The sequence below is a fragment of the Strix aluco genome, chromosome 3, assembly GCF_031877795.1.
Source record: "Strix aluco isolate bStrAlu1 chromosome 3, bStrAlu1.hap1, whole genome shotgun sequence".
Lineage (NCBI taxonomy): Eukaryota > Metazoa > Chordata > Aves > Strigiformes > Strigidae > Strix > Strix aluco.
In genome coordinates this window covers 122,417,182-122,440,398 of record NC_133933.1, presented here as the reverse complement: position 1 = coordinate 122,440,398, position 23,217 = coordinate 122,417,182, and the positions used below count along the sequence as shown (strand labels likewise).

The window sequence follows — 23,217 nt, the reverse complement described above, 5'->3', positions numbered from 1 at the left end:
CTACAATGAGGGTGGTGAGGCACTGGAACAGGTTGCCCAGAGAGATTGTGGCTGTCTCCTCCCTGGAAGTGTTCAAGGCCAGGTTGGACGGGGCTTTGAGCAACCCAGTCTAGTGGAAGGTGTCCTTGCCCATGGCAGGGGGGTTGGATCTTTAAAGGTCCCTTCCAACCCTAACCGTTCTGTGATTCTAAATGCATCACTCTGAGGTTGTTGGATTCAGCCAGTCTTACTGGTGCATTTCCAGCACCAAAACCAAGGTAAAGATGGCAGTAGTGTTGAGCAAAGCTGTAGAGGAGCCAGCAGCAGCCAGGATTTGAGGCAGAGGGACAGCAGGCGAAGAGCCTCAGCTGTCAGGGGCTTGCAAGGGCCAGGCTTGGGTTTAGGTAAGTGGGGAATGGTTCAGGCTGGAGGTTTAACATCTTGCCTGTGTGGTCGGTTATCCCAGCAGAGGGCATCCCCACACTGCTGGATGTTAGTTCGCATGGTGTGCTGCAGGCTTTTAGGTAGCATATTAGTATGCTTTGGGTATGGTGTTATCACACTTTGTATGCTGTGTCGCGTGTTACGGTTGGTGTTGTTGTTCAGAACCCACGCAGATTCACAGAGGCTCAATTAGTGATAGGATGCGAGGGTGTGCATCTACTTTAGGTTCAATGGTGTAATTAGCCATAAATTGAGATTTATGAATAATTTACAGAGTTTGATAGAGGAGGAATGAAAATTAAGTGGGGAAAGAAATAAGCTTGTATGTCTCAGTTCAGTGTTACTTTTTGAGTATTTTAAAGCTGTTTTGGCATAGTCTTGTTCATTGACTGCTGTCTTGTAATGCCTTCAGACATTAATTTGTTATTTATAATTGAAATTAATTAGATGTTAAACATTTTTCACAAGTCAGACTTGATTTTTTTTTTTTTTTTGTGGGGTGGAAGGTAATACTGTTTATTCTTTTGGAAAAGTACCAGTGAATTCCTCACTGCCCTTGCCTTTGTGCTTACATAGTATTTTTGGGAGGGGCTCTGATATCATACCCTGTTCAGAGTGCTACTGGGACCTAGCAAACTAGAAATGTACAGCAATTCAGAAATTCAAGAATTGCTTTCCTCTTTTTGGTGGGGTATCTTTTGGAGGATTGTCTTAATCTGGGAACATCTCTTTATTGCCATCACTTCAGTGCTTGACTGCTGAATTGCATGTCAGATCCTGCATGTGGAGCACAGTGTTGCTCACACTTACCTGTGTTGCTAAAATTCTTGGTTTTCATTCCTCTGTCGTCTCGGGTTTGGTTTTGTACTTCAGATCTTTCTTACAGAGCTGCTTGCCATTTGTGACTGGTCACTGAACCCATAGTGAACATCGTACAGCTGAAAAGCAAGTATTTTTCAAATCAGCTAGCTCGGTTGATAATTACTGCAAAAGGCAGGGAAGCATGAATGCTAAGGTTATTGCTCTTTATGCCTGCATCTAATTTAGTAAACGAGTCAAGGTGTGTCTGTTAATGTCAGGACCTGTTCTCTGACCTGGAGGGCAGCTAGCACAACCTGGCTGCATCCATAGTATGAAACTTTCTTACCATCTGCCATGGGCATCGGTACCCAAACTGGCTACTGCGTGATCTCTGCGTCAGGCTAAATCTTGGGCTAAAATTTATCTGGGGAAATGCTAGCTGCCCAGAGTCAAAACTGTGCTGGACATTGTCAGGTTCCAGTAGATGCTCTAAAGTTCCTAACAGACACTTTCAGGTTCCAGTGTCTGGGAAGATGCCCAATACTGTTTAGTTTGCTAGTATGGATGCAGTTTATGGATTCTGGGTTAATCTATGACTTGTTTCCCTTCTACTTCTACACTTTTTATTGGGTTGACTTTCTTTTGTCACTATGTTGGTGGAAGAACTCTGCCTTCTTCCATCCCAAGATGTGGTTCTTGAGTCTATCTTTTGTGTTGCAGTATTAATTAGGATTCACTCCACTAGAGTTCACCAACATGTGTTACAGGAGGATAAGAGCTGGACCATATTAGAGGATCTGTGCCATATGCACTCCACTAGCACTAGTTTTTTGGATTGTTCTTTTAAATCTAACTCTGTATTCATTGAAACACATTCATAGATTATGGGGCCATGGAGGGCCATGATGAATATATTGTCTGTGTAATACCACAGTTGCAGAGCATGAGAGTCACTCTTCATTGTGCCTGTAATGTCACTTTGAGAAAGTGTTTTGTTTGTGTATGGGTTTTGTGTGCTGATTTTTTAAGATACTAAATTCAAAACTTAATGTGGCATAGAAACCACACCATTTCTAACCAGCATTCCCATGGTTATTGCTTTCCTTGTAATATCTTGGGCCTTATTTTCCCCCAGGCTTCCTGTCTTTGTCTGCAGGAGGAATGACTCCGTTCACTGTTGGCATCTTCTCCCTGTACTACAACCTGTAGGCCATGGCCAAATTGCTGGTTTTTATTTTCTCATGGATAAACTGAATAGCGAGGGGTCAGCTGAGGTCTTTGCCCTTTGGTTTCTGTGTTAGATGCTCTGCAGAGCAGAAATGTGCCAGTTTTTTAGGCCTTAACAGCCAGAAGGGCACTGAAGCCCATCAGGGCTGAGAAATGGGTCTTCTGGCTCAGTGGTGAAAAGATTTGGGCTGCTTTCTCCATCAGATGCTTACCTGGCTGGGCTTCTCTTCCCTCCCATCTCTCAGGGCTGGACATCATACAGCTCTTTTTTAGTGGACAAGGATCTTTGCTGTCAGAGAAAAGTATCTGTAGCAGTGACCTTCGCAGTATTTCATTAGTTGACGAGTGGGAGAAATGGACACTGAGTATCAGGCAATGAACTTCAATACCATTAGAGAGTGGATTTTAATAACAGAATTAGAAGACCAGCAACAATGCTTGGGGATTCACTGTGTAGATAACAGGCTTTTACTATGTAAAGCTCCTTGGTAATACATGTTTTTCCACTTCAGTTTCCAGGGTTAATGTTTCACAGCGCTTAAACTGCTGCTTTGCTGCTCATGTCTCCCCTGTAAAGAAACTTACCCAGGTGGCATGTTTCACTGCAGGTTTCCAAGAAGTACAGCGAGATAGAGGAGCTCTACCAGAGACTGACAGCACGTTATCCTCAGACTTCTCTTCCGCTCTTGCCTAGAAAAGTTCTCTTTGTGGGGGAATCTGACATCTGTGAACGAAGAGCTATGTTCAATGATATCATGAAATTCATCTCAAAAGATGAGGATCTAGCAACAAGTCCTGAATTACTGGAATTTTTAGGTAACTAAAAGATGTGAGTGTCCCCTCTCCCATGAATGTGCTTGATAAAAGTGTTATTAAGTTCTTGACTCAGGTAGTCAAAAACTAGAGAATGCCAGAATAAAGGCTGTCACTGAAAGTATCCTCTTGTGCATCTACAGTGCTGCATAATCATGTTTGCTAGTGTTCTCTCCTCTTCTGAGTAGACACATGCCTCATTCAGAAGCGTTGATACCACAGTGCTTGCTTTGAAGGTATCTGTCCCACCATCTCTGATTTACCTTAGGCATATACCTAAGCTGTGATTCAGAACATGTAAGTTTAGAAGTCTGAATAATCATACACTGTCAGTGGAGAGATGGACCCTAAAGGGCAGTGCAGGGTCTCCCTTAGTGATCAGCAGTTCCATGTTTTGACTGTTTTTCATTCCTAATAAAATTGTTAGGCCTTGCTGAAGAGGGTCCTAAAGCAAATTATTGACCCTGAGAAAGATTTGAATAAAAGACAGATTCTTTATTAGTTAAACCCATTCTCTGGCCTCTTTTTTTTTTTTTTTTTTTTTTTTTTAATTTTCCTTAGCATCATGTCCAGTTCTTGTTGCCTCTTGCAGGGGTTCATATAGTTCCTTTCTTATGTTCCTTGGGCATAGCAGGGAGTTACTGAATGAATGGAACAGATGGGCTCTCTGTTCTTAATTCAGCTGAGAGCTGCTGAGCAGGGAATACTCCAGCCTGGTGCTGTGCAGGATTCTCAGTGTAGCGTTAGTTTTAAGGAAGTGAAGTTCCAAGGTGCTAGCAAGTCACCATGTGTGAACAGCTGATTTTGCAAAAGTGTCAAGTGTGGCCAGATTAGAAGTTCTGTGAGACTGACAGCTTCCTAAAGTCAAAGGGGACAAAATTGCGTAATAATTGGCAAAATCCTTTTACTAATAATGTTTTGGAGTGTTTTGTGGGGTTTTTTTCTCTTTTCCCTGGCAGTGTTCTCTTGAAAGTAGACCCCTTGCACTGGGAATTGAGAATTCATGTTGATTAACCTTTGCATGCTGATTAACCTAACCATGGTGCACATGTCTACAACTGAATTAGCCTGCACTGTCTTTATACTGTGAACAGGTTGGGTGCAAGTAACGTGACCTGTTCATCGAAATCTGCCTCAGAATAATATAATTCTCACCCTACCAAACCAGGTGGAATTCAGTACATACACTGCAGATCTTCAAGCTACTTTTGTACACATTCCTTACAGCTGCTGGAGACATAATTAATATATTCAGGGGAGTTTAGGGAGAACCAAATGGTAAAACACAGATGACTGAGGTGGGGTAGGATAAGCAGCATCCTAACATTCACTGCCTACCCCAACCAGGACTTTCTTGCCTATAAGGGGAGCATATGACCACTTGCTCAGTGTAGACTCCCACATGTCGTCAATGAAATCTGTCCTGGGTGATTGGGCAGATGCAAGCATGAAAACCTGGGTGACATGAGTCTTCCATACCATGTAGAGTTTAACGGTCAAAAGGATGAAACCATAAATTTTATCCATCATGGTTTCAGCAGCCTATATTTAGCTATTATCATTATTTTAAATTGCTTTCCTGAACAACCAGAGACTCCACAGCTCTCTCTTCACTCTCTTGGGCTTTGCATATAACAAGTATGGTGAGAAGTTGTGGTCAAAGTGCATGTTTCATTTGCTGAATTTGCTCAGTTGGATGGATCTTGCATACTGAAGGTAGTTACAACTTCAGACTTCATTTCTGATTGTAAATTGAAGAGCTGCTGTGGCACCTTTTTCATTAGTAGCAAAAAGAGGACTTTATCTCAACTAGCTATGTGAAAGTTAGCTACCTGTATCTAAGCAGAGTATTTACAGCCTCTCTGTAGCCAGTGGAGAGAAACAGGCACTTCAGAGGGAAAATCCCATCTCAGACAACTTTATTTGGATGGGATGAATCACCATGTGGAAATTCTATTGTTTCTCTTGACTATAGAAGGAACATAAATAAGCAGATTAGGCACGTGCTGCTGTGTCTCAGGTAAAGTTCATTTTCTCTGTCTTTCTCAACTGCTTTAAATCAGTAAACAGAGCAGCCACGTGACACATTAATATATAGAAGGGACAGTCAGGAATCAGAATGTTCTGGGTTGGGAGGGACCTTAAAGATCATCCAGTTCCAACCCCACTGCCATGGGCAGGGACACCTTCCAGTAGACCAGGTTGCTCAAAGCCCCGTCCAACCTGGCCTTGAACACTTCCAGGGAGGGGGCAGCCACAGCTTCTCTGGGCAACCTGTTCCAGTGTCTCACCATCCTCACAGTGATGTTCTTCCTTATATCTGATCTAAATCTACCTTCTTTCAGTTTAAAGCTATTACCCCTTGTCCTATCACTACATTGTAAGCAGACCCTCCCCATCTTTCCTGTAGCCCCCTTTAAGTACTGGGAGGCCGTTCTAAGGTCTCCCTGGAGTCTTCTCCAGGCTGAACAACCCCAACTCTCTCAGTCTTCATAAGGAAGGTGCTACAGCCCCTTGATCATCTTCGTGGCCTCCTCTGGACTTGCTGCAACAGGTCTGTGTCCTTCTTATGTTGGGGGGCCCAGAGCTGGAGACAGTACTGTAGGTGGGGTCTCACAAGAATGAAGTAGAGGGGGAGAATCACCTCCCTCAACATGCTGGTCACGCTTCTTTTGAAGCTTTCTGGGCTGTGAGCGCACATCGCCGTATCATGTTGAGCTTCTTGTCAGCCAGCACCCCCAAGTCCTTCTCAGGGCTGTTCTCAATCCATTCTCCTCCCAGCCTGTATTTGTGCTTGGGATTGCCCTGACCCATCTGCATGCTGAAAGAGTTTCACAAAAGCTGATCATGTCCTTCGTTCCCCAAACAAAACCACCAGGAACAGGTGCAAGGTATCAAATAAAACATAGTTGTTATCCTGTGTACTGAGTTTTGCACCCATTATTGTATTTTTCAGGAACAAAATCTACTAGTACCATTGACTTCAAGGTTAAACACATTCCTGATGACAAGGAGAAAGAAGATGAAGAAAATGAGGCATTAGATTTTTTCAAAGAGGAGAAGGCACCTGACTTAATCTCACAGCTTTCATCAGCAGAAAATGCCAAAAAAGGGGAGAAAAAAGAAGAGCAAGAGGAGGAAGAAGAGGAAGAAGATTTAGACCCTCTTGGTATAATCAGGTATGGCTGGTCGTGCCATTGTTATTTATTTTTTAGTCTAGTTTTCTAAACAAGGCTGGTTTATGTCACTGTCCCCCGATCCCAACATTTTATAACATTGGCCACTTTCAGCTGAATTTCACAGAGAAGGAGAGGCCTCTGCCTCGGTAAAGGGAAGAGACTTTGTAGTGGCTTTTTAGTGCATTCCTCAGGAAATCCAGCTGACAGAGGGACGTTGTGAATGCCTTGATAACAGTCTCAGCCACAGCAGGCACTTTATTAGATGCTGCAGGGTCCCACCACAAAGCATAAAGCCACCGGGGTCCACTGGATGTGCCATTCTGGAGTACACTGGTGTTCACAGTGTCTGGAACTGCTTTTGAGCTCATTTGTGTCTACAAGGAGGTAAAGTTATAGCAGTGTAAAGACCAAAAGAGCCAACATTTCAATCGTGATGTTCACAAATAGGCTTTTCTTTCCTTCTTCCCTTATCTGAAGGTGTCACATGCTAAATGCCACTAAGGCATAAGCCATAACTTCTTGAGAAACAATAATTGAATCAAAGCTTGCTGATGTTAGTATCTGGGTTTGCTTACCTGTCCAATAATTTTCAGACAGTTATTTTCTTCACTTCAAGATGGAATTTCTCACTTAGTTCCAAAAAGCATTTCTAACTACTGAAGCCTGGAAACAAATTTAGTTTCTCAGTGGCTGGGATCATGAGTAGTGACTACTTTTTTTAGAGTGTCTCAGGCTTTAGATGCCCAAGTAGAAAAGGCTTAGCTGTTCTTGATCTTCAGTAAGCACTGACTGACTCAACTGAATTGTTTCAGCCACCCACAGTCGCCAGCCACTACTGAATGTTCTTTGTCTTGTACCCAGACAGTGCGTTCAGAATGCTTCTTCATAGCAATGGGCAGTAACTGATAGTAACAAGCCAGAGCCCTCTCTTGGTGTTTCCCGATTACCTTGAATCATTTCCAAGGGGATCATTCACTCCAGGCTCTAAACTGGAGTCTCCCACACTAAGTCGGGTCAACTATGATGATTAATACTGGAAGCGCCATTTGGACTTTGCTCCTGCTATTATAATCATACGTAATTGTTGATGTCCAGATATTGTTCTTTTTACTTGAAGTATATAATCCTTTACATATCAGCAGAAAACTTTAAATATTATTCTTTTGACAAAGCACATGCTTAATTACTCAGCATCAAAATCACTGATTTTAAAAAAGTTAAGTAACTATTTACAATGAGAAGTTAGGTAAAGCAGTACTTCCCACAAAATGGTCCTTAGCTGGTAAGTTTACAAAAGAAGCTCTCCTTTTTTGGATAGGAAAATGATCTATTGGGTTAGCAAATGCAATGTTGTATTTTCCGACTTACAACAAGTAGAAGCTGTAAAGAACTTGCTGTGCCAAAACAAGCAAGAAGTTTGCTTTTCTGCTCTGCACAGTTTGACATAGCATTTGAAAGTCTTGATTATTTTGGTCTTTTAATGCATTGAAGGATGACAAGATCTGGTATTTAATCCTCACTTAGTTTATTGTTTTCATTCCTTTCGAGAACAGATTTCTTACTGACTCAGAATAACTTAATTTGTATAAGAAGTACGGTCTTTCTTTACTGGTACAGAGCTGCAGCATGACATGTTATGCAGTCAGATGTTTTTCACTCTAAACCAATGGTTGTCTGTCTATAAAAATAAATCTCCATATGTATTTATTATTATTCTTGTAAATCTCACATGTACAGTGTCAAGGCAGAAATGTAAAAGTGGAAACGAGAATCCTGAATCTGATTTTATATTGTCTCTGTTCTCCTGTAACTCACCCTGCTTCCATGGAAGATATTTTCAATTCACATGAATGGAGATCAGATCGGACATAAGCATCATATCCCAGCTTTATGACATCTAGTAACAGGTGTCTAGGTCAGAGGCTAAAGGCAGGAGCTTAGCTGTCAGTGGATGGGCATTTCTTCGGTGACCATTTTAGGGTGTCTTCTGTGTCCATTAAAATGTTAGATGCTTACATGCTTTTAAAGAGGGAGTTTGCAGGCCTCGGCTTTAGTGCTTCAGATATGCTTGAAGTTACTTTGGGATGGGAATGAATAAAAAAGGAGGTGATGCAGGCTGAATAAATATGCTTAGTAGTAAACTGCCCCCTAATGCCTACTAAATTCAGGTTAAAAAAAAAATCCACAATCCTTTCCCCTGTGACAAACCTTTGAAAAGATGTAGAGTCAGCACTGAAACAAGCCAGTCCATTCCAAGCAGTATCAGTGGCCAGGGTGCTTTGAGCAGCAGAGCTCTGACCTAAATTGAATCATGTGTTTGGCATAATCTTACAGGTTTTTTTCTTTCTGGATGAGGATGAAACTGCTCCAGTAGCACAGGCCTCCATATGTTGTCAGCACGCTTCATTTGGTAACAACTTTTCCTCCTGGGCCAAAAGGCTGTGATTTGGATTTGGCCCAGCACTGCTGCTGTGCTGCTGAACAACCAGATATCCAGTTAAATATGCTGGCGTTAGGGGTAAAATGCTAAACTAGGGTCTTTTTTTCTTGGTTTTGTATGGGTGGTGATCATGCAGGTCAAAGCTTGTAATGGTCTGGTTCCTTTTGTCTGGAGGAGACACCCCACTTGTGCTGATTCTCTTCCTTGCATTCAAGGCTGTGTTTGAGTTGCTCTTTCATGTCTGGTGAGAAACTCACTTGCCTATTCTGCTCTTCAGCTTTCATGGGTATAAATGATGGTCTACAAACTTTGTGTTTCTCTGCTGCATGAGTCTCATGCCCAAAAGCTTTCTTTCTGTGTTAACAGGGTGATCTTGGGCCATGTCTGGGATTCTTAACAACAGAAAGACTGGATTTTTTCTTGTACAAATCAGGGACATTTCAAAAACTGTTATACATATTTCTGATTAAGTTTTCAGCTTTCAACGCCCCTCCTCCTTTATTTTTTTTCCCAGGCCTGGTTCTTTCTAGAATAAAAGGTGCTCAAAATTAGGTTACATTTGTGCGGTGCAGTGTTGAAATTCTTTTGAAATATGTTTTTAAGGGGTATACTTTGTCCTCTTCATCTACTGCCCTTCTTGATAGTTTGGAGTATTGTTATTACAGTGTATTGTCACCAGTTGCTCTGCGAGTTCTCCTGGACATTTGCAGAAATCTTTTCAGCTTTGAACAGAATATGCAGGTCCTGTAAGAACAGCCACTCTTAATAGAGAGTAAGATAGTCCTTTGACATCAGCGGTGCATCAGGGAATTAATACTCACTTTTTAGTGCTCAGTACTAAATCTGTTAGTACTCACTTTTGTAGCAGTGGCATATTTCTAGCTCTGTTTAATTTTTGGCAGTGTAAGCATACAGTGACTTGTAAGTCACAAGGCTCTCATAGCCGAACTTTTTTTTTTAAAGTTAGCATCTTTTTTATTTTTTCTTTTTCTTTTTTTTCTGGTAAGCCACAATCATTAGAATATCCCTTTGTTAAAATGTTTTCATTCCTTTATAAGTGGGAAATCAGATATGTGTGTTACTCCACATTGTAGGAACTTTATTAGGTATTTTGACTTATCTTTGTCTCTATTGTTCTTCTTAAAGTGAGAGCAGTACCGCTCTTTATGACTCTTCTCTAAATCCATCTATCTCAACATTTGCAGATACATATTTTTAAGTGCTTAGTAGGCTACCATGGTGCTTTGACAGTATACCTGGGTTTTTGTCTTTTAAAGGATTTTCCTCATAAATTGCAAAATAGTACTGTGTGGCTAGTCATAATTGCAGAGGTTTCTCCAGCTGAAATGCCATCAGGAGTGAAAAATGCAAGAATACTAGATCTGAAAGAGGCTGATCCTCTAAAGGGACAGGCATGGAAGCCAGCCACAAGGTGGAGGAGCTATTCACCCACAGCTAGGATATTCTTGATGATACTGCTGAAAATTCTGCAATGGAAAAAAGGTGTAATTTGCCAGTGGTTTGAAAGATTTGCATGGAGTGAAAAGAGCTGTGTGAAGCAGGAATCCGGAGCAGCATCAATGCTAGTCACCTCAGCTGTGCCAGGGCACATTGACTGAGGCTGACTGGGCAGTGTCTGGCCATGTCTATACCATTACATTCTCCTGTCCTCCAAATTAGGTTTGCTACGTCCAGAATGCCCACTGGAAATGGCTGGTGGCCTGTGCTGCCTCCTGGGCTGCGATTAGGATGGTTTAGGAGAAGGCAGGTTGTCCCATGCCAGGGGAGTACCAGGGACTGTCCTAACAGACGAATTGTTGAACTGATCTCCTGTGCTCAGGCCCAGGGTGTGAAGGAATTACTAAAAAAAGTAGTATGACCCTGAGCTCTCTCTGCCCACAGGGGTTAGCTTTCTGCCTGCTACTGTATTTGCTCCCAGTCTGCCCTGGGGGTTCCCTAAGGGTTTGCTTTCTTTAGGGAACTCAGGCAACCTGTTGTGTATTTTTTCACTTGATCCAAGCAGGACCAAGTTAGGCATTTCTAGCTCTGAATCTTAAAACAATTTAAAAAACACATCACAGTAACTGAATCGGGTTTTGTCTTCTCCCTCTGTGGACGAACTATGCAGTTTTATTGTTTGTAAGTTGAAGCCAAGAGCTTTAGCATCTCTCTTCTCTCACTCTGTAGTTAAAACAACTGAATTTAGTACTTGTGTTCAGTTTACTCCAATAAACCTGAGACAGCAGCTGATTAAAATGACTCAGAACCAGCTCCTCTGAACAAAGCAGCAATGATTTTGCAGAAGGAACATGATTGCTTCATGGGTTAAAGCATGCAGTAGCCCTTTCAGTGCATGCATTTCTTCAGCTGCAATTAACTTCTGAGGTAATATTTGTTTACCAGCTTGGGAAAACCCACCTTTTCCTGTGCTTTCTTTTCTGTCTTCATCAGCTCTCCACAGCCCTTGCAGAAGCCTCTCCTCCACATGCAGTTGCCTCCCTTCCGTCCTTTTTCCTTTGCCTCCCTAAATCTTTCAGTGACAGCATATCTTCCCCAAGCCCTAGGTTTTTCCTGGCAAACTGCAGAGCCCAGAGGTGGGTATTCCCCAGGCAAGAGCTCTTTTGTCTCCTCATGTGTTCTGGAGAGTTTCTGTCTCCATTCTCTACCTTTGCTATTGTTTCAGAGGATTTCCCCTTGTGGCTTCTCCTCATCCAAATTTGTACCTTTCCAGAGGAATAAAGACACGTGGGTAGGTGGAAGCTTTACATTTGTTGTGTTTAAACACGGATACAGCTAAGTCCTGACAATAGTTAGGTGGGGCTTGTGAGGGCTGACCTTTTGGGGGCATGCTGCCAAAAGTTTTTAAAAGCCTTGTTGTCTCTGGGGTCAAGCTCAATCACCCCTGCTGCCAGAGGTTTGCCATTGATGGGTTTAGTTGGTAAGGAGATTATTAAAAGACTCGGGACCTTTTCTGGCTGCAGATGAAATGAGTGATGGCTTTGAGCAACAGCAGCCAGCCCTGGCCTTGCCAGAGCCCTGCAGAGTCAAGCTGGCTGCAGGAGGAGGTAGGTTGGCACACAGGACAACAGTTGTTTCTGGGTTGCATCCTACACCTTCATGTCTCCCAGCCCCCTAATGGCAGCCAGGCTAGAGTTTGACTCCTGAGCTGTTCATCCCAGTGCTCCCTTTCCTTTCCTTTTCTTCCCTGTTGTGGCAGAAGAGCCTAGGATGTCATCAACCTTTTGTCTTTGGGGAAGAAATGAGTGGCAACATTTGTTCTTGCTTCCTCTGCCAGAAACCTTGGCCTGCTGAAAATGGCTGACAAAGAGGCAGAAATTGGCTTAAGGAGAGTGCTGCATTTAGCATCTTTTCAAGTGGTTTTATTGATGGAGGTCCCAGAGCTGTAATAGGTGAGGACAGTGTGCTTGCCAGTGGATTTGCACCTCCAAGAAAGAGAATTTCTGCAGGCTGGAGCGGTGTCATGGCACAGCTGCTGTCTGCTGGACAGATGGTCTGGACCAAACTTGTCAAAATGTGTATTCAGCTGCTGTGCCTTCTGGTCCTTGGTTGGCAGGGTTCTACTCCTGCCACTCCTCAGGATGCTGCTCCTCAGGCATCCTCCTACTCCTCAGCAGCTCATGAATTCACAACTGCCTTTTGGTCTAGCCAGGTACGTGCATAACTTCCCCTCTGAATCCAGTAGGATTCATACACAGCAGTAGAAACACTTGTCTGTCTGTCCTGATCAGCTGCGAGAGAGTCAAGGTGACAAAACATCAAAGAAGAGAGAAGATACAGCTTATTTTTTCTTTAATGCAATTCAGATAGTTAAAACAATGAACAAAAAAAGAAAGAGCAAGCCTTGTTTTCCTAGCAGTGTGTGTATCTGTGCTCACAGCTGTGAAGCCTTCAGAGATTTAAACAGGCAGATCTTTATTTTCTGTCTGCTGTTGAGTCACAAGCTTAGGTTGCAAGGCATGCTCGGCCATCGTTTTGCCAAGTGACACAAATATTTGTCGCAATTCCAATCCAGCTGCTGTCAGGTTGGCGACTTGTAGAATCCCTGTAAACAACCCTGTTGGTCTTCTACTGAAACATTTCTGACAGTTGAAATTTTTCTGAAAACCAAGGACATAGTCTGGTACAGTGTTCTTTCTCATCAAAGAGAGGAAAAAGAAGAAAAAGCAGCACAAAGTCTGTCTTACCCATTCAGTTAAAGGATAAGCCTCACTTAATTTTCATAAATTGTCTGCTCTCAACCCTTTTCAGGGGCAACTTTATATCCTCCCTTGGAGGTGTTTTAACTGTGTGGCTAGGGAGTAAAGCAGGATGGCAGGGATGCTGTCCTTGCAGGAATTCAGTCCCTCCAGTTTGTTTGTCCTGAACTTTTTTTATGTTTATAGGTGCTTTGTGAGTGTTGTTTTTCCATGCAACGGGCTTTCATTTCTCTTCTGCCTCCAATCCCATCTCCTGAGCATAGCTTCTCACATGTTTGTTTACTGCAAATCTTGCTGTCCCCTCACAGATGGAAGGTTGAGGGTGATTGAAAGAAAACAATGTAAAATTGAGTACTGAAATAGCTATTGAATCTTAACAGAATCATCCATATTCATTCTGTGTTGTGTCTTCTGAGTGGAAGGAACATATTCTCTTGGAATATGTTTTCCTTAGGAGAACTCTGCCAAGGCCTGTGTGGCTTCAAGTGGTGGAACTGAGAACCTTTTCTAGCTGTTCCTTCCAACCAAGGGGAATCAAGTTGGATGTGTGAAGGACTCAGCCCTCTTCTGTCATTGCTGTTCTGTGGTAGTGTTAACTGAATGCAAGTGTACTCAGGAAAACTGAGCTTTTTCTGGTACTCCTGGGCTTGTAGTTGGCATGTTACATCGATAAGCACTCCTTCAGGAGAGCATATTTGACAGGTGATTGCAAAAACCCCGCTGCTGTGTCCACTACTTGGCACTCAGAAAGAACTGTACCTTGGGATCAGAGCTAGGGCACTCTGGCTGTCAGATGTTTGCAGAGAAGTGGATGCATAATTTATGGATCTAAAGCTGGCTCTTCTGCGTTTTCTTTTATTCTGGAAATAGTCAATTTCCTGACCTAAGGAAAACTTGTGAGAGTCCTCCCCTGTGCCAGCATTGTCCTTACCTGCATTCATATTTCCTGGTCTAGTGTTGGATTTTTGGTTCCATAAGGTTATGCAGTCATTATTTCCCCAGGTTTTATGTTGCATATTGAAGCAATTGCCTTGGTTAAACTTCAGTGCTGAGTTTCTGTCATGGCTGGCTTGAGTGATTCCAGTACTTACACAGCTGGAACATGAGGATCCTTTGGGAAGGAGTGTAAGTAATTATTCTAATGTGCTTCATTTTCTTTCTGATTAGAACACTGACTATACTTTAATGGGTTTTATAAATAGTAAATCTGTGTTTATACCACCATCCTAAACCCAGAGGACTGCAAATAACTGTAGTCTGTGCAGTGTTACAGCTGTGTATGCTATCCAGCAGTGTTTTCAAGCAGAACACAAATGTAACTACACCTGGGGTAAAATGCAGCAAGGACCTAATAGCTTAGTGCAACACTTCATTGCAGCATCAGACAGTAAGTGAAGAACATGTAATTCAACTGGAAATGGAGGGGGAGTTGCACTGATGTAAATATAAATACTCAGCTTGAAATTTGACCAGCTTGCTGAAGTAGATATGTCTGCTTTTAAGAAAGATGTCATGGGATTTTTAATGGATCTCATTCATTGTTTACAATGTATTAAAGCAACAAAACTTACCACACACTTTTCTGTATATAGAAGAATTGTAGAGCCAAGTAATGTCAGGGAACTGGAATGAAATACCACTGCCACTAGCTGGCACCAGCTTTCAAATAATTCCCTTAGTCTTTTGAGTGAACTCTCAGCTTTTGCTTTTCCCATCCTGTTTAGCAGCAATGTGCAGTCATTTGTAGCAGTGCAGAACTAAACAGTGATGAACGCATGCAGAAGCTGCCTTGAGCCATTCTGCAGGCATATTAAGCAAGTCCTTACTTAACTGAGACAGGTTCATAGGAGGCAGGAGATCCTTTAGAAGGGGTACAGGATAAATTTACAACTCCACAGAATCAAAAGTGTCTGTTTTTTTACTTCTGCTTTGGAAGAGGATTGAACATGATGTAATTGGGCAGATTTAAACATGTTTTGTTTCATGGACTTTACAATAATAGGATGACTCAAGTCCTTAATTAGAATAAAAAAGCATTACCTCATCGATTAGCCTGCTCCTTTCACCAAGGCACGGGAAATCTTTAATCGACAGATGCGGGGAACTGCTCATAGATGAGACAGACTACTAATAAGGGATGGATTCAGATTACCCTGTTGTGTTTCTGTTCACTAAGTATAACAGAATTGTTTACTCTAGAAGAAGCTGTCTATGGGGTGAATGTGGGCTCAGTTTAAATTGAGATGGGAGACTTGCTTTTCCTTTCATCTGATGCTGTCAAGTTCCTAATTCAGCAGACTTAATAAAACCATTGTTCCCTTCTCCCTGTGGATCTGCTGCAGAAGTTTCTGTCTTGGTTTCAAGGGATCTGGAACTGGCTTTTGGAAAACCATTTATGGAAGCAATCTGTAAAACTTTGCCAAAATTGTATGAATTAGCTATTTTAACTATGTGCTGGTACTAATTAACACACCTGGGGATCACATCTCTTGCTGTTTGCCCCTTGTAGCAGTTGGCCAGATCTGGAATCATCTGAAGTGCCAGTGAAAGGAGGAATGTCCTTAAGGACAGACACACATCTGGGACTCAGCAGCTCTTCATTCTGCACTTGAATTTCTGAGGTTGCATCATCTTAAATGTTAGATCTCTCCATTATCCGTTTGGTAAAAGGAATAAAACTGATTTTATAGGTCTGCCTGGGGAAAAGTTTCCCTTTTGCACAGAAATGTGGCATTTGGATCATTGTTAATGACAATTGTCATTGACGTGAAAGAAATGCTTTCTATTACCTTCCAGAAATTCTGGAAACCTTTCTTTCCATAATGCCCAAAATGCCCAGTCATGTCCACGTCATAAGGTGGAGTAAGATTTATCATCACAGTGAAGTACGCAGCTGTGGTAGGTGATTTGACTGTGGCTAAACCAGTAAATAAAAGCGGACAGGAACTGTAGTCTTGCTCAGTGCCAACTAGGATGAAGTAGTTTCTGTCCAACAGCTAAATCCTTCCACTCCCCAGAGCAAGCTGGCCACGTCCAAAACAGGAAGGGCCCTGAGCTTGTACTGGTCCCAGAACTATGTCCAGGCATCATTTGGGAAAGCAGTAATTAGCCTGGGCCAAATTCATGCCAGGAAGCATGCTAAAAACTCACAAGACAGATACTGTGTACCATTATCTTGAGCCCAAGCCCTGACCATGTTTATTCGCTAGTATAGATGTTGGTGTTTGTCAACAGGGCAGCCTGAAGAAGGTGCGCATTTAGGAGTCAGGATTAGAACCATTGAGTTTCTTGGGGCAGGTGGTGCTGAGTGTATGTCTGGCACTTAAGGATGCTCTGTGATCATAAAACACCAAGGACATTTTGCAGCAGGCATGTAGCTGGCTGCTGTGGCTCCTGTCAGCTAGCACTCTCTTGAGTGGTGATGGGCACAGCTCAGGAGCTAGCCCAGGACTGGATGGGTGCAGCCAGCCTGTTTCGGAGTGTAACAGAGTTCAGCTGTGTGGGTGTGAGCCATGGTGTGTCTGTTGGCTAGAAAAGGGTCTTGACTTGGGTTTTTGCTAGTATGGGCTGTTTTCTGAGTTCTGCTCTCTGGACCATGATTTTCCATAATAACTGCTACTTATTTGGCACGGTACACAAACTGGTCAGAGTGGCTTGGATGGAAGATTTCCAAGCTTCTTTCTTCCTTGCTTTATTGCTTTTTGTCCATAATAGCATCCGAGGCGTTCTTGAAGGCATCATTAAACACAAAACACGGTGTCATGCCCTCAAAACCACCTTACAGCATTATCTAGACCCATTTGCTAAAGATGTCTCATTTTTCATCTGTGTGATGGGTTATCTGCCAGCATAGGCTGTTGCTGTGTATAACAGTCTTGTCCTGCAAAGTTGTTCCTGAGTCATCCATCTTTCTCATCTTGTCTATGAGTGACAGAGCCATGGCCCCAACTGTTCCTGTAATATGTAAAAAAGCAAATGCGTTCTTAAGAGGCTCCTGAGGGCTAACCCTCATTTCATCCCTCAGGGGCTCTTACAGCAAACCCTGACCTCACTGGAGTTGTTTTTATTTGTTCAGTGGAGCTGCCAAGAGACAAGGGCAGTGCCACACAATGCAGGACACTCAAATGGGAAGGAGAAGCATTTGGTCCAGAGCTGCTGGCCAAGGTCTCAGGGGAGTTAGTTTCAATTCTTCATTTCAGAGACATCCTGTTTAGGCTGCAGACAGCTCACTTCTGGTTTTCAGGACTGCATTTCATTCCCAATCTGTAAAAGAATCATATAATCATGGAATGGAAAAGACCTTAAAGATCATCCAGTTCCAAGCCCGCTGCCATGGGCAGGGACCCTTCTACTAGACCAGGTTGCTCAAAGCCCCGTCCAGCCTGGCCTTGAACACTTCCAGGGAGGGGGCAGCCACAACTTCTCTGGGCAACCTGTTCCAGTGTCTCACCACCCTCACAGTGAAGAATTTCATCCTTATATCTGATGTAAATCTACCCTCTTTCAGTTTAAAGCTGTTACCTCTTGTCCTATCCCTACACTCCCTGTGATAAAGAGTCCCTCCCCATCTTTCCTGTAGGCCCCCTTTAGGTACTGGAAGGCCGCTATAAGGTCACCCTGGAGCCTTCTCTTCTCCAGGATGAACAACCCCAACTCTCTGAGATTGTCTTCACAGGAGGGGTGCTTCAGCCCCCTGATCATCCTTGTGGCTCTCCTCTGGATTCCCTCCAACAGGTCCATGTCCTTCTTATGTTGGGGGCCCCAGAGCTGGACACAGTACTCCAGGTGGGGTCTCACAAGAGCAGAGTAGAAGGGGAGAATCACCTCCCTTGACCTGATGGCCACACTCCTCTTGATGCAGCCCAGGATACAGTTGGCTTTCTGGGCTGCAAGCATACATTGCTGGGTCATAGTCAGTTTTCCATCCACTAATACCCTGAAGTCCTTCTCCTCAGGGCTGCTCTCAATCCACTCATCACCCAGCCTGTATTTGTGCTTGGGATTGCCCCGACCCATGTGCAGGACCTTGCACTTCGCCTTGTTGCACTTCATGAGGTTTGCACAGCCTCACCTCTCCAGCCTGTCCAGGTCCCTCTGGATGACATCCCTTCCCTTCAGCATGTCAACTGCACTACACAGCTTCGTGTTGTCAGCAAACTTGCTGACTCGATCCCACTGTCCATGTCAACAACAAAGATGTTAAACAGCACTGGTCCCAATACCAACCCCCGGGTAACGTTATTTGTCACCGCTCTTCACTTGGACGTTGAGCTGTTGACCACAACTCTTTGAGTGTGACCATCCAGCCAATTCCTTATCCACTTCCTTATCCAGCAAATCCATGTCTCTCCAGTTTAGCGACAAGGCTGTCGTGTGGAACAGTGTCAGATGCTTTGCACAAATCCAGGTAGATGACATTAGTTGCTCTACCCTTATCCGCCAACACTGTAGCTCCACCATAGAACGCCACCAAATTCATCAGGCACGATTTGCCCTTAGTGAAGTCATGTTGGCTGTCACCAATCACCTCCTTATTTTCCATGTGCCTTAGCATATTTTCCCAGAGGATCTGCGCCATGATCTTTTCAGGCATAGAGGCAAGACTAGCTGACCTGTAGTTCTCCAGTACTTCTTTTTTTCCCTTTTTAAAAATGGGGGTTATGTTTCCTCTTTTCCAGTCAGTGGGAACTTCACTGGACTGCCATGATTTCTGAAATATGATGGATAGTGGCTTAGCTCCTTCATCTGCCGGTTCCCTCAGGACCTGCAGATGCATGTCATCAGGTCCCATGGACTTGTGCACCTTCAGGTTCCTTGGAGGGTCTCGACGTGATCTTCTCTTACAGTGGGTGGTTCTTCATTCTCCCAGTCCCTGTCTTTGCCTTCTGTGACTTTGGTGGTGTGGCTGGAGCACTTGCCAGTGAAAACTGAGGCAAAAAAGTCATTGAGTAGCTCAGCCTTCTCCATATCCCGGGTAACCAGGTCTCCTGTTTCCTTCCAGAGAGGGCCCACATTTTCCCTAGTCTTCCTTTTATCACTGACATACCTGTAAAAGCTTTTCTTGTTGCCCTTGACATCCCCGGACAGTTTTAATTCTATCAGGGCTTTAGCTTTCATAACCTGTTCCCTGGCTGCTTGGACAGGTTCTCTGAATTCCTCCCAAGTTACCTGTCCTTGCTTCCACCCTCTGTAGGCTTCCTTTGTGTGACTGAGCTTATCCAGGAGCTCCTTGTTCATCCCTGCAGGCCTCCTGGCGTTCTTACCTGACTTCCTCTTTGTTGGGATGGATCACTCCTAAGCTTGGAGGAGGTGACCCTTGAACATTAACCAGCTTTCTTGGGCCCCTCTTCCCTCCAGGGCTGCCATGCCCTTGCCATGTAGAGGTGCAGAGAGAGTGAATTCTGAAAGGTTGTGAGGTGTTTGGGGGCTATCCAAATGTTGCAGTCTGTTGGGAATAAGCACTGTTTTAGTCGTCTTTGGGAGGTGGTGGGAGATGTAAACCAGCCTGTCATATTCCTTACTCTCATGGAGGAACTTGCTCAGTGTGCTGGTCATTTGCCAGCTGTTGGCAGCACAGCACCGTTGCTCACAGGAGGGAGGTGAGCCATCGTGGTGCTGTTGTGCGCTACAGGACAGATGCTACTGATGGATGTTATGAAGGATGCTAAGGTACCTTTAAGCCCTACAGACAAATGGACAACATGGCAAAGGACAGTCTCCTTTCTGCTCCTGCCAGGAGCCTCCTCCAGCGTGGGCTTCCCACGGGGTCACAGCCTCCTTCGGGCATCCACCTGCTCTAGTGTGGGGTCCCCCACGGGCTGCAGGTGGAGATCTGCTGCACCATTAACCTCCATGGGTGCAGGGCACAGCTGCCTCACAATGGGCTGCACCAAGGTCTGCAGGGGAATCTCTGCTCTGGTGCCTGGAGCACCTCCTCCCCCTCCTTCTTCACTGACCTGGGTGTCTGCAGAGTAGTTTCTCTCACATATTCTCACTCCTCTCTCCGGCTGCTATTCCACCACATTTTGGTTTTTTCCCTCCTTCTTAAATACATTGTCACAGAGATGCTACCACCATCACTTATGGGCTCAGCCTTGGGCAGTGGCCGGTCTGTCTGGGAGCCACCTGGCATCGGCTCTGTTGGATATGGGGGAAGCTTCTAGCAGCTTCTCGCAGAAGCCACCCCTGTAGCCCCCTCCCCCTGCTACCAAAACCTTGCCACACACACTCAATACAGCAGGTACTAGTGTCCTCCTTTGGGGTTGCAAGGGAAGATGAACAGAGACAGGAGGCCAGGAGCTGCAGATTGGAACTGGGTGGGCAGCACGGAAGGACTGGGTGAGGGGCACAAGGCAGCCTCCTGGATCAGCACCTGACATTTTGGCCATGTTTGATGTAATATGTGTTTACAACCATGCTGATCCTGTGGTTTTGGTCCTCTGTCCTAGCCATGTGGCATGTGAAAGGTCTGCTGTAGCATTTCTCCTTATGGATCCAGATCCTGAAATGTCCTGAGTCTGTGTTTTCTATCTGAAATCATCATTCATTCCTCCAACATTGCTACAGCCACTGTAATACCAGGGAGTAGAAGCTTAAAATACCGTGCAGTTATTTGTAATTGCTACTCCCCTGCTGTCATCAGCATAAATCCATCACTTTTTCACTAGTCCCTTCTACTGACACAGATTTAGTGATATAATTTCTGCTCCCCCAGGGTATTCAACAAAAGATCCCCCTACCAAACCTCAGTTAATTTCTCACATCTCTTCAACTTGCTAGATGGCTCAGTTGCACAAGATTCTCCACCAATGTAAAATGGCATAACTTTAATGTACTTTGAGTCCATTTAGGATTTGTGAGTCAGCAAACTAGCCCAAAGGATCAAGTTATTTGTCCAAACTCACACCGTGAGTCAACAGCAGCTAATCCTGAAAAGAGCTCTCCTTGGGCTAATACAGCACTATATGTTTGCCACTTTTTTTCACCGCATGAGCCTAAGTTCTCATGTTGTCTGGGATTTGAGAGCTTGAGACATTTTACCAGCATTTCTACCCACAGTCTGTGTTCCCTGATCCATTTTTCCTGCTGCATCCCTTGCAGCACATGAATCTTCAGCGTTTCTAATCCAGCCAGCCCCAAGGGGCACGGCTGGCAGTAGCAGATCATCAGGTAGCTAAGTAGAAGCAAGGAGCGGGGTCTGCAATGAATCAGTTGGGTGGATCTGCAGGTTCATGTCGCTTGTGTCAAGTCGTAATTCTCTGGGGGAGATACTAGTTGGAGGCCTTGCTGAGATCATCCATCTGCCATCTCTGAAGAGTGCTGAAGGAATAGTAAGCATAGCTGAGCTCTGAGAGATTTTTTGCCAATAGGAGGGGAATGATTTTGGTTATGATTTTACAACATTATCATGGCTGTTAAATAACACCAGCACTGAGCTGGAGCTTGTGCGTGAGCCAGAATACTTGTAAAGACTACTTCTTTTAGTCACGTGTTTGTGGATCGCTTGCATTAATCGGGTTTCTGTGATTCAAGACCCAGCCTTGCTGTGCTTCTCAAAGGGCTCACAGTGTTTCCCCAGCTGAACCCGTCCCTTCAACACGATAGCCAGCTGTTGTGCGCGCTGAGCTCAGTGCCCAGCCCCTGAAATTACTTATGTTGCAAAAGCTTGTGTGCTGAGAAGTCAGCCCAGTTAGCAATAAAAACATAAATAGGAATCAAATTTAAAAAGTGCAGAACTGCGTCAGCTATTTTTCTGCTTGCAGCAGAAAGAAGCCCCTGGGTAGCTGCCACTGCAGAGCCTCAGTGCCTTGCTTACGAGGGAGAGTTTTGTGACTCTGGTGCTCCCTGGTGTGACTGTTCCTACAGTCTGACCTCCAGCAGTGTCTGCAACATCAGAAGTGGAATTGCTTCATGCAATAGGTATATCCGTGGCCTGGGCAATATTTCAGCTAGTGCAATTTTATTTCACCTCTGTTAAAAAAAAAAACAACACAAGAAACCTCTAGGCAGGAAGGCTGCATTTTCTTTTCATGGAAGAGGTTTTGATCTCATGATCAGTGGGAGAGGCAGCAGCTGGAGCACGGGGCTGTGTCTACAACAGCGGTATCATTTAGCTCTGACAATGTCTCACTGTGTCCTTCTCTATTTTATTTCCCATGGAGCCATCTCTCTGTTGCAGTCAGAGGTTTGTTTTACCCACAGCGCAGCAAAGAGGAAAAAGTGACATCTGTGAACAGCAAGATGTGGGGGAGAGAAGGCAGTGGGGAACCAGGCTCAGCCCCACCTTCCCTCCTCAGGCTATATCATGGAGCAGTTGAGACCCTGTGCTTTTGCAGTAGTCTGCCTCTGAGTGCAAATCCTGCTTGGCTACTGCTGGAAGCTGCTCACTGCCTTGGTAACTGGCCCTTCTCTGACTTTTCATAAGCTGTCTAGATGTGGTGTGACAGGTATGTCAGGCAAAATTTTATAATGGAACATCATTTGCAGTTTGCTAGAGTTTTTCTGTGGGTCTGTGCAGGTACCAGGCAAAAAAAAAAAAGAAGGGCACCCTTCAGACAGAATCTTACGTGTAGCCTCTGGGATTAGAGAGGCCAGAGGTTTTTTGATGCAAACATCCTCTCTTGTTGCACTATCTATCTGAGGCTTTTCTGTTCACAGGCAGATAGAAACTGGAGTTGTGCCCACAGTCTGGGTTCTTGTATCTGTTCTGCTTTTGGATGTGGTGAAGAGGGAATTCACGTGAGGCAACAGCACAGGGGAAATGGTCTCCTGAGGAGCACAATGTGAGGCTGGGAGGCTGTCAAACATAGGTGGCAGGAGATGCTGCTGAATATGACGGCATTCTGTTTGTGAGGAGGTAGAGATTAGGTAACACAAAATTAAACCTTTATAAAGTAGATGTGGAGCAGTCAGGCTGCCTGTCCTTGAGAGGAGGCACCAAGCAGTTGCAGGTCCTGCGTACTTGACTTTACCAAGGGCTGTAGTAACAGCAGAACTTTTATACTTTCAGTTTTAAACTGAAAGAGGGTAGGTTTAGACTGGACATAAAGAATAAATTTTTTATGATAAGGGTGGTGAGACACTGGAACAGGTTGCCCAGAAGAATTGTGGATGGCCC

General features: G+C 44.2%; 1 protein-coding gene across 1 annotated transcript in view; it reads left to right on the top strand.

The window, feature by feature from the left end:
• The window catches only part of HS1BP3 (HCLS1 binding protein 3), a 57,060-nt gene that overhangs the window by 13,381 nt on the left and 20,462 nt on the right, over positions 1–23,217 (top strand). Inside the window, exons 3-4 of the mRNA XM_074820132.1 lie at positions 3,060–3,267; positions 6,221–6,443. Of these exons, the coding sequence (XP_074676233.1) occupies positions 3,060–3,267; positions 6,221–6,443 (431 nt within the window). The remainder of the gene's footprint in view (positions 1–3,059; positions 3,268–6,220; positions 6,444–23,217) is intronic.